This window comes from Aspergillus sydowii, assembly GCF_001890705.1.
Source record: "Aspergillus sydowii CBS 593.65 unplaced genomic scaffold ASPSYscaffold_4, whole genome shotgun sequence".
NCBI classification, from domain to species: Eukaryota; Fungi; Ascomycota; class Eurotiomycetes; order Eurotiales; family Aspergillaceae; genus Aspergillus; species Aspergillus sydowii.
The window spans coordinates 154226-168307 of NW_024467862.1; the positions used below are offsets into that span (position 1 = coordinate 154226).

The 14082-nt window shown below is 50.8% G+C and overlaps 6 protein-coding genes across 6 annotated transcripts; 3 read left to right on the top strand and 3 right to left on the bottom strand.

The window, feature by feature from the left end:
• Positions 1-229: 229 nt before the first annotated feature.
• On the top strand, positions 230-1504 carry ASPSYDRAFT_30213 (M20 family metallopeptidase; the record flags this gene model as incomplete). Its single annotated transcript, XM_040844755.1, has 1 exon — positions 230-1504. The coding sequence occupies one exon, from the start codon at positions 230-232 to the stop codon at positions 1502-1504; it is 1275 nt and encodes a 424-aa protein (XP_040703146.1).
• Positions 1505-1738: 234 nt separating this feature from the next.
• ASPSYDRAFT_56947 (glycoside hydrolase family 47 protein) lies at positions 1739-3968 on the bottom strand (the record flags this gene model as incomplete). The annotated part of the gene is made up of 3 exons (XM_040849294.1): positions 1739-2703; positions 2754-3398; positions 3467-3968. The coding sequence occupies 3 exons, from the start codon at positions 3966-3968 to the stop codon at positions 1739-1741; spliced, it is 2112 nt and encodes a 703-aa protein (XP_040703147.1).
• A 688-nt stretch (positions 3969-4656) lies between these two features.
• Positions 4657-6007, bottom strand: rpt4 (proteasome regulatory particle base subunit RPT4; the record flags this gene model as incomplete). The annotated part of the gene is made up of 4 exons (XM_040841899.1): positions 4657-4777; positions 4829-5285; positions 5337-5723; positions 5791-6007. 4 exons carry the CDS (start codon positions 6005-6007, stop codon positions 4657-4659), a joined length of 1182 nt encoding a protein of 393 aa, XP_040703148.1.
• Positions 6008-7252: 1245 nt separating this feature from the next.
• Positions 7253-8799, top strand: aspf22 (enolase acuN; the record flags this gene model as incomplete). The annotated part of the gene is made up of 5 exons (XM_040851989.1): positions 7253-7376; positions 7442-7498; positions 7561-7900; positions 7954-8394; positions 8445-8799. The coding sequence occupies 5 exons, from the start codon at positions 7253-7255 to the stop codon at positions 8797-8799; spliced, it is 1317 nt and encodes a 438-aa protein (XP_040703149.1).
• Positions 8800-9363: 564 nt separating this feature from the next.
• On the top strand, positions 9364-10306 carry ASPSYDRAFT_30217 (eukaryotic translation initiation factor 3 subunit J; the record flags this gene model as incomplete). The annotated part of the gene is made up of 3 exons (XM_040844756.1): positions 9364-9382; positions 9450-9526; positions 9602-10306. 3 exons carry the CDS (start codon positions 9364-9366, stop codon positions 10304-10306), a joined length of 801 nt encoding a protein of 266 aa, XP_040703150.1.
• A 985-nt stretch (positions 10307-11291) lies between these two features.
• ASPSYDRAFT_88272 (14-3-3 adaptor artA-like protein) lies at positions 11292-12680 on the bottom strand (the record flags this gene model as incomplete). The annotated part of the gene is made up of 8 exons (XM_040851990.1): positions 11292-11651; positions 11714-11801; positions 11851-12125; positions 12211-12222; positions 12293-12312; positions 12379-12425; positions 12488-12495; positions 12669-12680. The coding sequence occupies 8 exons, from the start codon at positions 12678-12680 to the stop codon at positions 11292-11294; spliced, it is 822 nt and encodes a 273-aa protein (XP_040703151.1).
• Positions 12681-14082: the final 1402 nt, after the last annotated feature.

Here is a 14082-nt window from a genome sequence, read left to right on the forward strand (position 1 = left end):
CACGCTCAATTGCATTTCAAAGAGGGGTATATTTTGTAGAACATCGATCTGCCCCAAAACCGCCGGATCCGCGGGAAAGTGCTCTGTGGACCTTTCCCCGCATCAACGACAATCCCGCTATACAACTCCCAATTCCGCTATACAACTCCAATTCCTCAACACTCAACAGTGCAACACTTTGCAATTGCGCGCCAACTGACCCAAGGAGTGCCATCATCCCAACAACAGGATGAAGATCTCTCTCCTAACTGCTCTAGGCATCACTAGCTTCACAGCTGGCGAACTTATTGAACAGCAATCCCCGCTCTTTTCCCAGCCAGCTTTCACTGCAGAGTCTCTGATCGACTCCTCCCCCTTCCTCTCCCTCCACCGCGACCTCGTCTCAATTCCCTCCATTTCAGGAGATGAATCCGCCGTCGGCGATTTTCTAGCCTCATACCTCGAAACTCACAACTTCGATGTGATTAAGCAGTCCGTCCCGGGACGCACATCCCGATTCAACGTCTTCGCATACCCATCTTCGTCCGCCTCAAAGCCCTCCATCCTCCTAACAAGCCACATCGACACCGTGCCGCCTTTCATCCCATACTCTGCCGCTGAAAATGACGACGGAGACATTATCATCTCCGGCCGCGGCTGCGACGACGCAAAGGGCAGCGTAGCAGCCCAAGTCTTTGCCGCGCTCGAAACCCTCAAGGAAAACCCTTCCGCCCCGCTAGGTCTCCTCTTCGTCGTCGACGAAGAAGTCGGCGGCGCAGGCATGCGCGCATTCTCCTCAAACAAAACTCTGAACCCGCCGCCGCACAGTCCCTCCGATCTCGTCGGCGCCGGGTACAAGACAGTCATATTTGGCGAACCGACCAACCTTGACCTCGTCTCGGGTCACAAGGGCATGCTGAGCTTCCATATCCACGTTAAGGGCAAGTCGTCGCACTCGGGGTATCCCTGGCTCGGGGAGAGTGCGCTTAGCACTATCCTCCCCGCGCTCTCGGTCGTCGATAAACTAGGCGATATGCCAGTTGAAGAAGGCGGGTTGCCCGCAAGCGACAAATACGGTCGGACGACGGTGAACATTGGCCGAGTTGAAGCCGGTGTCGCAGCGAATGTTGTCCCTGCGGCGGCGTCCGCCGAAGTAGCTGTCCGCCTTGCAGCGGGCACACCTGAGGATGCCATGGAAATTGTGCTGAAGGCCGTGGCGAACGCAACGAACGACAACCCCCATGTCTCTGTGGAGTTCGCGCAAGGGCCCAGTGGTGGTGTTGGCGGGTATGGGCCGCAGGGCCTAGATTCTGATGTTCCTGGGTTCGGTGTTACGACTGTGAATTACGGCACTGATGTGCCGAATTTGAAGGTCTACAAGGGGAGTGATGTAAAGCGGTATCTTTATGGGCCAGGGAGTATCTTCGTTGCTCATGGGGACCATGAGTCCATTACGGTTGCGCAGTTGGAGGAAGCCGTTAAGGGATATCGGAGGTTGATTGATGCTGCGTTGGATCGTCTTTGATTCACTACTATATAGAATTTTGGGGGCGGGTGTACGGAGTACATAACACGAAGCACCAAGTGAGCAGCAGCCTTGGTCTTAGTGATCGGCGTACGTCGTACATCGTTCAAGCATTGTATAGCTGATAACAAGTCCAACCTATATTTAACAAAAGCGATGAATCTGAACTCCAAAACGCGCCTGCAGTACATACGCAGAACAATAACAGAAATAATTTATATACCCAACTCGTACTCATACAGGGCCCTTAGTCCTTGCCCAACCGGTCTTCAATTCCCCAGTCGGTTTGAAGCGTGGCATCGGGTGAGCCTCCGTATTGAACACATTCTCCTCAAGCGGAAGGAAGTCGCGATCGGAAAACAGAAGATAGAAGTATTTCAATGTCTCTGCCAACCAAAAGCTCTCCATATTGTCCCGCTGAGTAGCTGGGAGTGTATTCACATTCGAGAGCGAGTTGAAGCTTACGATCCGGTACGTGGTCGCGTCTCCGGCTTCGGTTTCGTAGTGGGAAGATTTCTCAACAACGGCGCTGTGTCTGACGAATGACTTGAACATCTCCCATCCCCAATGACGATAGGTTTCGTCGCCGGTAATGCGGTACATGTAAAATAGAGATTCGACAGTTTCTGGGCGCTGGAGATTGTGCCTGTCGTTGTTGCGGATCGTAATGTCCTTACGCCAAGAATTGGGATCTGATTTGGAATTCGCAAGAGGGTAGAGGGGCTGCGACTTGAGAGGGAGATCTTTGTCGGCTGCCTTTTGGTTCGTGCCGGTGGCGATTGTAGAATCGGGGTATTGATCTAGTTCCGAGACGTGTGGTGAATCGATTTCAAAGTACGAGATTTCACCAGCAAGCCCCGTCTTCGTCGCTAGGTATGTTGCCCAGCAGGTCTTCGTTAGTTCTTTGGCGAGGAGGATCTCCTCGTCGTGTCGACGCGTCCACTCAGGCGAGTTTTTCGCCTCAGAAAGTGGGACACCTCCTGTGGCACCAAGGGCAATCGTCCCTGGGAGGAAGCAGGCGAGGTGGTCCATTTTGGGACTAAGGGGGCCGTCAAGGCCGCTTTGTCGCTCGCCCAACACGGTCAATCGGGCGTTCTTTGAATAAGTGATGAGGTGTTTGCGGATTCCGACAAGCGCCTCCTCCCACATATCTTTGTAAACATCCTCTGATGTCTGGATGTATTGCTTAATTAGGTATTCTAGGGTTTATTAGCACACGGTTACTTAGATAACTTTGGGAATATCGTACCATAATAAGAGTCGCCTCTACTACCGAGGCGGATGTTGGATCCCCTGAAATTGCCTGTTTCGGGGTGGATATAAATGGGAACAAGTCCGTCAGGGCTGTGATTCTCATCGACCACTTGCATCACCTTCTCTACAATGCGCCAGTACTCAGCTTCCCCCGTCAACTTGGCCAAATACTTGAACTCTAGTTGCACTGAGGTTGCCTCGGCCGTAGACGAAGCGCCGCCGTCAGAATGCGCTGGAATACCAGTGGACTTATTGAGGTTGATGCTGGCATATGGAATTCCCGAGCCCGAATCAAAAGCGCCCATGAGTCTCTCTGCAAGATCGGTAGCCTTTTCGATGTATAGATCCTCGCCGGGTGATCCAATGTCATCGTCAGTAATAGGCGCAAGACTGGGATATTCTGTAGAGAGATAATGAGCGGAGAGAAGTCCGCCGAGCATGCGTATAGTGGTTTCGAATGTGTTCACATCATGGTCTTGGTTATATTGCAGGGAGTTGTGAATCCATGTGCGCGCATGCTGCACACGCGATGTGAGGTTCATAATCATCAGCGTGTCCAACGCATCCACTATTTGCCAGCCCATTCCACCCTTGACCATGTTTTTAGCCTTCTTGGTAACTGGGTAATACTCGTCGAAGCCTTTCAGAGACATCCGTCAGTAAGTCAAGGCCATGAAAAAAGCTCTGTAGGACTCTGTAGAAACGTACCCCAAGCATATTGTTCGTAGCCATCCCAGCTGACAATAAACGCATCCCGAACCTTCTCCCGTCGCGCATCCCAATCAACGTTTTTCAATGGTGTGCCATCATAGGGCTGTTCCGATTCCAAACTCCTGACCCACTTGTATAGCTTCTCACCCTTCTTCGTGTCTGAGACCCACGGAGACCGATTGGGATTGTTTGGCCCTGTAACGACGTACCAAAGACAAAACAGCACAACCAAAAGGATGACGCCTTGGAGGACCCTCCTCCGTCGAAGTCTCGGGCCTGTCCGCCGCGGCGCAAAAAATGGTTTATCCTTGTACATCGGAAGAGTTCGGTCGCCGGAAAAGAAATTGTTGAGGTTATTCGCGACTCCAGCTGGCTGCGAGAACCCGTAACCCCCCAATCCTCCGCTCGGCCCGGGGCTGCGGCTTGCCTGCCAGTATTTGTCTGAGGGAGAGCGCGAGGGAGTGTATGCAGGACTGCCGTGAGGGTTCGGGAAAGACATAGCCGCGTCGACCACTCAAATATTGAGAGAGGGTCTCACAAAGACAGTCGGGGTTATGGTCGAAGCTCTCGTCTAAGTGTGCGGCATAGGTGATGGTTTCAACGTTGATCGGGCTCTCGTTGCTTCCCAGTCGCCACGTTTCGAGCAAACGTAAGTCTCGCTGCCTTATTTCTAGAAGATACCATGCGTAATGTTAGCATTGTCGACAGCCAACAAGGGAAACCCCATCAACTCGACAAGGATCGCGTGGAGGAAGCAAGGAATCACCAACCGTGCAGCTAGTGCTGTAGAAGCAGAACCCGTCGCACCCAGCTTTATGTGTCAGGTTTTCACGTTCGTAGCGGAGAAAACTCCGCTAGCAACAGTTATACTAGCTGACCTCGATCCCTGTGTTTTGTGTCGGATTGATTGTTCTCAAAAGGAGTGGCCACATGTTGTGATTCCATTCCGGACTCGCTTTAATTGGCCAAGCACATCGGCGAGGGACCGTCTTGGCTGAATATCCCCAAACACTTTACGGATACAGGGCACCTGAGACACTCAACGGCGTCCACTGGCATCTTCCTAAGAATACGATTCACATTGAACGTGGTTATATATACATATATTCTACTCGACTTTACGATTCATATCAAGGCTAATTGTTCAATGATTCCGTAAATGACAATGCTATCTGCGGTCGACTAGTCTACAGCTTCTGGTATTCGAGCTTGCCTTCCAACTTCTTCGCTTCAGCTACCTTACGAACTGCCCTGTTGAAGTCATCTTGGTTGATCGCATCTCGGTAGTCTTTAATGGCAAAGAGACCCCTGTTCTGATGTTAGCTACTGAGCAGGGACGGTAAGAGAGGTACAACATACGCTTCGGTGACAACATTGCGAAGATCAGCACCGTTCAATCCATCGCTCATCTTGACAACGCTTTCAAAATCAATGTCGCCTTCCATTTGTACAGTGCTGGTGTGAATTTTCAAGATCTCAAGGCGGCCAACCTCGTTAGGCAGGGGGATCTCGATCTTCCGGTCCAGGCGACCAGCGCGTAGCAAGGCAGGGTCAAGTGTGTCAGGTCGGTTCGTTGCCATAATAATCTTCGTTTTCCCTAAGTAGTCGAAACCGTCCAACTGGTTGAGAAGCTCCATCAATGTTCGCTGAATTTCACGATCTGCCGAGGTACCTTCAGAAAATCGTCGGCCACCGATAGCATCGATTTCGTCCATGAAGATGATGCAGGGTTCGTGTTCCTTGGCGTAACCAAACATCTCTCGGATTAACCGTGCGGATTCACCAATGTATTTGTCAACGATGGCAGAGGAGACAACTAGGTCGTGTTAGCGAGGCTTTGGGTTTTGGACGGTGGCGGCTGGTGTACCTTTCAAGAAGTTTGTCTCTATAGAGCTTGCCACGGCACGCGCCAAAAGGGTTTTTCCTGTTCCTGGAGGCCCATAGAGCAACACACCCTTGGGCGATTTGATGCCAACTCGTTGGAAAAGCTCAGGGTTCTTCAGTGGCAACTCAATCACTTCACGTAGCTCACGGATCTGCTCATTGAGACCACCGATTCCAGCAAAATTGACCTGTCCTGGGTCTTCCAAAGACATGTTATACACCAGCGGATCAACCTCCCTCGGTAGCATTCTCATGATGGTGAGAGTCGTCATATCGAGAGTAACACGAGTTCCTTGCTTCAACTTCGCCCTGTCAACTTTCGAACGGCAACCGACGACGTATCTGGGTCCAGATGAGGCCTTGACAATGACTATTTCTGGTTAGCTGCTGCGGCATAAACGACGGTAAAACGACGCAGCTATTGCTGGAGAACGTACATCGCTCCTCATCAAGTTGCTTCAGCACCTCTCCGATGATCTGACCGACACTTTGCAGAGCCTTGATGTTTTCTTCCGAGATATCAAACTCCCTCTGCAAGTCCTTGATGCCCATACGAAGCGTCTTGAGCTTGGCCTCCCATTCCCGGAGATCCAGTAGGCTCCGCTTGTAATCCTCCAGCGCCTGTTCCCTCTCGGGATCAGCGGCGCCGTTCATGACGAATAGAAGGCCAACGGGGATCGTCAATCAAATGAATAATCCAAATAGCCTCGACGAACCGGATGGATGGGAGTGATTTGGGTTGTGGAAGGATTGGTGTGATGACGGAGATGCTGATTCAAGCGTATCTGGACTTAGCTTGAGAGCTCTCTCAAGCTCGCGCTCAGGCATCTAGTCACATGAGCAACTGTATGCCGTCTTATTCAGGCGACAGTTAAGGCTCCAACCAGGCCACAAGGCAACCCGCAGTATCTATTATCCGGTACCAGACTTCAGGCAGCAAGGTGTCTGTCACTTCCGGCTTTCTCGTTTTCGTCCCTCATTACGCAATGAAGTTGCCGAGTTGCCAGAGCAAGGCCTTGGGCACGAAATGCATCAGAAGGGAGGACCGCGAAGTAACGTCAGAGCTCTTTACATTCAGCATTGGCTCTAGACTCGGGTATGGACAAGTGCACAGAATGCTCCTGAGTCAATTGCGTCACGAAGAATTAACTACGCTCTTATGGTGCTTCCAGAGAGCTCACGATAGATGAAGTATAGAATAAGCCACGATGATAAACCCCCATTACAGATGGTTCGAATTGATTCTCGCAGGGCCTCCTGCCACCCGCCTTACCCCGAGGGAGTACGGGAGATCTCGCTGTCGAGCGTAATGAAACCTCCTGAGCCAACAAACAGGCAATTGCTGCCCCACCATCACCTTGGAAAGACCCGGAGGAACTGGCCGTGAGCTTTCCCGTGCGTAGAATACAAGAACCAGCTGTTTCCATTCCAATTGTCATCTCTCAGTAGCTCCGTTCGCTGTTGTTGTTTTACTCTTTTTGCCGCCCCAAAGGTCTAGTAAGTTCCATTTCTTTTTCTGCCTTATAGTACCCTTGTGCTTGTCAACCCCACCATCCCACCAGCTTAAGCTTGACCCCTCCTTATCATCAAGGTACCTTAGCACCATCATCACTGCTGCTCTAGTTGGACTTTTGGATTTATTGGTATGCTTCCTCTACAATAGTCTGTTTCTGACTCGAGTCCATGTGGTCTCGATCGATCAGTGATTGACCGGTGACTCCATCGCTCACCTGCTGGCATCCATCATTCATTTTGGGCCATCGGTGAACCACATCCCCCCGCCTGCTAGACCACTACCAGCACCTGTTTGCCTTCCGCCTTCCTTCATATTTGTTGACATTCCTTCTTGCGAAAATTTTCTTCCTCTCTTTCTAATTCCATATCTCATAGTTCATCAAAATGCCCATCTCCAAGATCCACGCCCGCTCTGTCTACGACTCCCGTGGTAACCCCACCGTCGAGGTGGACGTTGTCACTGAGACTGGTCTTCACCGCGCCATTGTTCCTTCTGGAGCTTCTACCGGTTTGTGACCTATCGAGGACGCCTCGAGCGCGAGGGGAGCCCATGTTGTTAACATTCAATCGCAGGTCAGCACGAGGCTCACGAGCTCCGTGATGGTGACAAGTCCAAGTGGCTCGGAAAGGGTACGTTATTTCAAACATTCACCATACGTCTGACCAGGCTTTTAACCATCCTCCTCGACTAGGTGTCCTGACTGCCGTTAAGAACGTCAACGAAGTCATCGCCCCTGCCGTCATCAAGGAGAACATCGATGTGAAGGAGCAGTCCAAGGTTGACGCGTTCCTCAACCAGCTCGACGGTACTGCCAACAAGAAGAACCTTGGTGCCAACGCCATCCTCGGTGTCAGTTTGGCCATTGCCAAAGCTGGTGCTGCTGAGAAGGGTGTCCCTCTCTATGCTCACATCTCCGACTTGGCTGGAACCAAGAAGCCCTACGTCCTTCCCGTTCCCTTCCAGAACGTCCTGAACGGTGGTTCCCACGCTGGTGGCCGCCTGGCCTTCCAGGAATTCATGATTGTTCCTGAGTGAGTCCCGCGTGCAGATAAGTAGCCATTAGATGTTTACTAACGTTAACAAGCACTGCTTCCTCCTTCTCTGAGGGTCTCCGCCAGGGTGCTGAGGTCTACCACAAGCTCAAGGCTCTGGCCAAGAAGAAGTATGGCCAGTCCGCTGGTAACGTCGGTGACGAGGGTGGTGTTGCTCCCGATATCCAGACCGCAGAGGAGGCCCTTGACCTCATCACCGAGGCCATTGAGCAGGCTGGCTACACCGGCAAGATTCACATCGCCATGGATGTTGCCTCTAGCGAGTTCTACAAGGCTGAGGAGAAGAAGTACGACCTGGACTTCAAGAACCCCGACAGCGACCCCTCCAAGTGGCTCACCTACGAGCAACTTGCCGACCTCTACAAGTCCCTCGCCTCCAAGTACCCCATCGTCAGTATCGAGGACCCCTTCGCTGAGGATGACTGGGAGGCCTGGAGCTACTTCTACAAGACCTCAGACTTCCAGATCGTTGGGTAAGTGCTCCCCTTCGCTGTCTCATTTGATTTGTCTAACAAAACAATAGTGATGACTTGACTGTCACCAACCCTCTCCGCATCAAGAAGGCCATTGAGCTTAAGTCTTGCAATGCCCTTCTCCTCAAGGTCAACCAAATCGGTACTCTCACCGAGTCCATCCAGGCCGCCAAGGACTCCTATGCCGACAACTGGGGTGTCATGGTGTCCCACCGCTCTGGTGAGACCGAGGACGTCACTATTGCCGACATCTCCGTGGGTCTGCGCTCCGGACAGATCAAGACTGGTGCTCCCGCCCGGTCTGAGCGTCTGGCCAAGCTTAACCAGATCCTCCGCATTGAGGAGGAGCTTGGCGAGAACGCCATCTACGCTGGCGAGAAGTTCCGCAACTCCGTCAACCTGTAAATGCAGCTATGAAACCAACTTTTCCAATCAGACATGCTATTTCGCGGATGATTGGGCTCAAACCCTAGACTGGTATGGTTCAGGCCTTAGGCACTTGACCTCACTTCTCCTAAGCAGCGCCTAAACTGAGCTGTATGGGTAGCAGGTGGCCAGGAGGGGGAAAACATTTATGATGACGAATCTAACAGCCAATTAAATGATACAGTGACCTAATGAAAAGTTTCTGAAATCAACCGAATAGAACGGCGTAATTTATAGTAGAACGACCAGTGTCCCGAGTCGTACTCAGATCATAATGTCGTTCTCCATAAGGCGGAAGCTGTACTTGCATGAGGCAAATTCCTGAAGGATCGGGCATGAAAGATGACACGTGACTTACCACATGCCCCACCAGGTACAGTATTAACAGGAGCAGGCAAAGGAACGACTTTTGCCCTCCCCCAACGATTGTCAATTTTGCCCACGACAAATCCCTGCTTCGGGAAGTTTTCTCTCTGCAGGGCCAACGATATATCGAACCATCTCGGATACTTTCCCTACTCTTCCTAAGACTGTCTAGCCACCATGCCGCCATCTAAGTGGGGTAAGTTCAAAATTACTTTTCTTCATCGTGCGCCGCGAGCGGAGCACTAATTCGATGTTTATAACAGACGAAGAAGAGGAAGAGAGTGTTTCTCCTCCCCCCGTTGCTGCCCGCCGTCGGTTCGATGACGAGGAAGAGGACGATGTATATACTTCACTCACCCCCTCCTTGCACACTATTTTGAGGACAACTCGTCTAACTGGCGAATTATGAAACTAGGTCCTTGACTCCTGGGACGCCGCCGAAGACAGCGAAGTAGAGCGTGAGAAGGCCGCCAAAGCCGCCGAAGCCAAAGCGAAAGCGGATGCCGAAGCCGCCGCCAACAAGAAGAGCAAGGCGCAGCGGATAGCAGAGCACAAGCAGACGCGCCAGAAGGCCGCGGAGGAGGCAGATGATTCGGATAGTGACGAGGATGAGGCCGACAAGCGTGCTCGTCTGCGCGCAACCGAAAAGGACTCCGACCTCAAGCACGCTGAGGATCTCTTTGGGGATATTGATCTAAACCGCAACCGGGGCAAGAACAAGACGGTCGTTGTGAATGATACTTCGGGTGATCCAACACAGGCGGTGGATTTGTCTGCCATGCCGCTGTTTAAGCCGACGACCAAGGATCAGTTTGCCAAGTTAACGAGTACGATTGCGCCGCTTTTGGCGCTGCAAAGCAAGAAGCCCCAGTATGCGCTTTGGTTGCCGGAGTTCACGAAGGCTTTAGCGAAGGAGCTGCCCAGTGGAGACATCAAGAAGGTTGCTAGTACTCTGACGACATTGAGTAATGAGAAGATGAAGGAGGAGCGAGCTGCTGACAAAGGAAACAAGAAGACCAAGGCTGCAAAGACGAAGGTGTCCTTGGTTGCGCAGAGAGAGAACAAGATTGAGACGTCTTCTTACGATGATGATGGGTTGGATGACGATGACTTCATGTGATTTTCTTTTCCTCGCATCTGTTCTTTCTGGTTTATCTCCCTTCTTTTGTGGTATTTATCTACCTACTTTCAGCTGTTTTTCTTTTCTTTTCTTTTTTTTTTTTTTTACCCAGTTGAAAGTCTAGGTTATAGATCGACAATTTTTCCCTTACATGTTTTCTTCATCCTTCAAGTTGAACATATTCCTTGGGTTTCAGTGCAAACACATAGCACGACTTCAGTCCGATAGAGTCTTCTTTCAGTTTGTGAATAACTGTATTCTTGCGTTTTAAGAGTTAACCTCTTGAAAATCATGAGTGGTGCTCCATAAGAACACAATGACTTAATTGATCCTATATGATTCTGCCTTGGATCACAGCAATGCAAAGTAGTAATTTGAATGGTTAGTATCTGCCAGGCCCCGGTGCGATTTACTTACTAACGTGCGCCTAAAGATACGCGAGCAAATGGAGCGACCATGTTCCACTACCATGCGTCAACAGCGTATATGTATGTATGTATGGATAATCAGCTGAATTTCTAAATCAGGGCCGATTAGAGATAATCACCCAAGGCACGCCTACACTTGAAAGCGGCGATAGAATCAACTACTCGGATTCGATATTGAAGCCTATCAGCTTTGATTGTATGGGAAAAGACAAGGTGGGAAAGGGGCAAGGGGTAAACGGCGGAAGGCGATGAGTGAGAAAAAACGTGAACTAACACACTGTATCTTGCTGGGGTGGGAATAAAAAAGAGAGAATAAAAGAGAGATAGATAATTCCACTCCGCCCCTTTCCTCCGCTCTCCGAATGTTAAACTCCGCTGGCCGACCCAGATAATCCCAAACAGGTGGAAAATAAGTGCCGGTCCAAACCTGTCACGCAGCTAAAACAACAGACTTTCGCAAAACACTTTAGGGGGAAAGTATCGTACGCCCAGGGGCACGCCGGGCGCATAACGCGGTTTTTTGATACAACACAAAAGTAAAACAATAACCACCGCCTTTACGACTCAGGTGCCTTGGCCTCCTCCTCGGGCTTCTCCTCCTTGGGAGCGGCGGCCTCCTCCTCAGGCTTCTCCTCCTTGGGGGCGGCGGACTGGTTCTCAGCCTCGTTGCCGTCAGACGAAGTCCATAGAGTGAGGTTGTCACGCAGCAGCTGCATAATAAGAGTGCTGTCACGGTAGCTCTCCTCGGAGAGAGAGTCAAGCTCCGCAATGGCGTCATCGAACGCCTGCTTGGCGAGGTGGCAGGCACGGTCGGGAGAGTTCAAAATCTCGTAGTAGAATACCGAGAAGTTCAGGGCAAGTCCCAGGCGGATAGGGTGGGTAGGTGTAAGTTCAGTCTGAGCAACATCCGTTGCGTTCTGTTGTATTTTGTAAGTTTACATTCTAGGTGATAAACGGAGAAGGTGGAATAAACCCATACCTTGTAAGCCTCGTGGGCAGCGGTAGCAGCAACCTTGCGCTTGTTGCCGGAGGCGAATTCAGCCAGGTAGCGGTGGTAGTCACCCTTCCTATTTGTCGCATCAGCTACTGACTCCCAACGGAGGATTAACACCATACATCTTGTAGTAGAAGACCTTAGACTCCCCGGTCTCGGCCTTGGGGATAAGAGACTCGTCTAGTACATCAAGGACATCCTGGCAGACCTTCTCCAGCTCGGTCTCGATCTTCTGGCGATAATCACGGATGATGCCGACGTGCTGCTCGGAGCCCTTAGATTCCTCCTTCTGTTCGATGGAGGAGATGATACGCCACGAAGCACGGCGGGTGCCAACGACGTTCTTGTAAGCGACAGATAGGAGGTTACGCTCGTCAACGGTAAGTTCGCCTCCAATCTGAGAGGGGTCAGTTATTCGGAACGTGGCAGGGGCAAGGAGAGGGAAACGAAGCGCGTGAGCTTGAGATGGGGAATATGCATACGTTGGCGACTTCCTATTAGACGAGTTAGTGGTGGTGTTCAGGATACGCCAAAACAATCCATCGCGGGCGCTTAGCGGCTCACCTTCATGTACGTGACCATTTCTACAACGGGAGACCAGACGTTAGTCCATAATAATCAGATCAGTCCAAGAGTCAAAAGTGCCTTACCATCGTAGCGTTCGGCCTGCTCGCAAAGGCGGGCGAGGAACGTCTTGCTGAAGGAGGAGGGGTGTTAGTTCGGCTCTTATCTGGGGCATACGAAAGTCTAGACCCTTACCTCTCACGCTGCAGAAAACAAGATATTGTTAGTCAAGAGCATAAACTAAATAAAATGCGAACGTATGAGGTAAATAAACAGTGGAGGGAAAGAAATACAGGGCAAAGGCAGGCGACAGCATCATGATCCTCGTGCTGGATTGATAACACCAGGTGGAGGGGTTGGGCCGCGAATAACATACCTCAGAAGTCATAGTGGCCGATTAGATTGAGATCGGGAGGGATACGGTGCACGCAGATGAGCTGAGAAGAGATATATGAGGTCGAAGAAGCGAAGGACGTGAAAGAAAAGAGACTGGAGCAAAGAAGCGATGAAGATTGGGGGGAGATGACGAGACGATCCTAGCAACCCAGAGGCAATGGGACGGTGAGGTGACGACCAGTCCAGCTTTAGCGAGAAAGCGACAGCCCAGCTTGTTTGGGTTTGTTTTGTTTGCACTCAACCAAACAGGGGGATTGAAGCCTCAGGCAGTAATTAGTTATTCCAACACATGACTACCTTGTGCCGGTCACATGACTTGAATCACATGATTTATTTGGATGCTCCGTATGCCTGGCAAAGTCTTGCCCCAGACACGCCTTCAGACTTTTGATCATGGACCTCCTATGCACATTGTTCACCGTCGAGAGAGAAATAGCGGTGCGTGACTGCGGCGAACCGGTGTGATAAACGAAGCAGATGCATGCGATATCCCAAGGGTTCTCCAATTCAAAAGCATTCCCCATCGACTCTTCAGCATAATCTTTCTTCTACGATTGGATTCTGAACCTCTTGACGCACTTAAGCTGGCATTGTATCGCAGATGATCCATCAGAAAGCCCACAAGCTCATCGTGGTTCCCCAGCAAGATATGTTGACTGGTTCATGACTCAGGAGAGAGCCACTTTGCTCGTCTTGGTTGTGGATCTGGGACAAGGCATCAGCGTTTCTTGCAGAGGTCAAAGTAACGTAACAGTATAACCAATTAATTACACCACCAGGCGAAAACATGATATTATAATTGAGATATTATCTTTCAAAGAGGCTGCTATTCGCCTTAAAAATGGCCGCAATAGGGGATGTAAGCTGCTCTACGGCTTTGGTATGCGTGAAGAAGCAACATCCGTACATCAAGAGAAAAGGCATCAAAGAGGCTGGGGTACGGGCGTGTTCAGCCCTGTCGCTCGGTACCGGAAACCAACCGGTAACTACGTCAAAAAGAACACGTTGAGTCCACGGTGCCTGGCCCCATTAGTACCAGACACCAGATCCAGCTTCACTAAACACTTCACTAAATAATCATCATCGGATGGTGATCGGATGGTGGAAGGGCCGGTTATGTGTATGGCGGCGAGATCTTCGTCGTGTTCATTGAAGATTATTACTCCGTCGATCAGAACATTATACAATATATAAGGAAGCCATCCCTGCGGCGACAAGTATCCATCATTTAGGTTTTAGAGCAGAAGTTCGCCTCCCTTGGCCAGGGTCCATTTTTCTCTTTCTAGATCTTTCCCGACTGGGATTCTCCAAACTTCCCGGCCTCCGCTCAGTGCTCACTAGTTTACGGTATTGCTCCGTTCGGCCACCTGTCCTGGCTTCAGTTAATGTCTTGA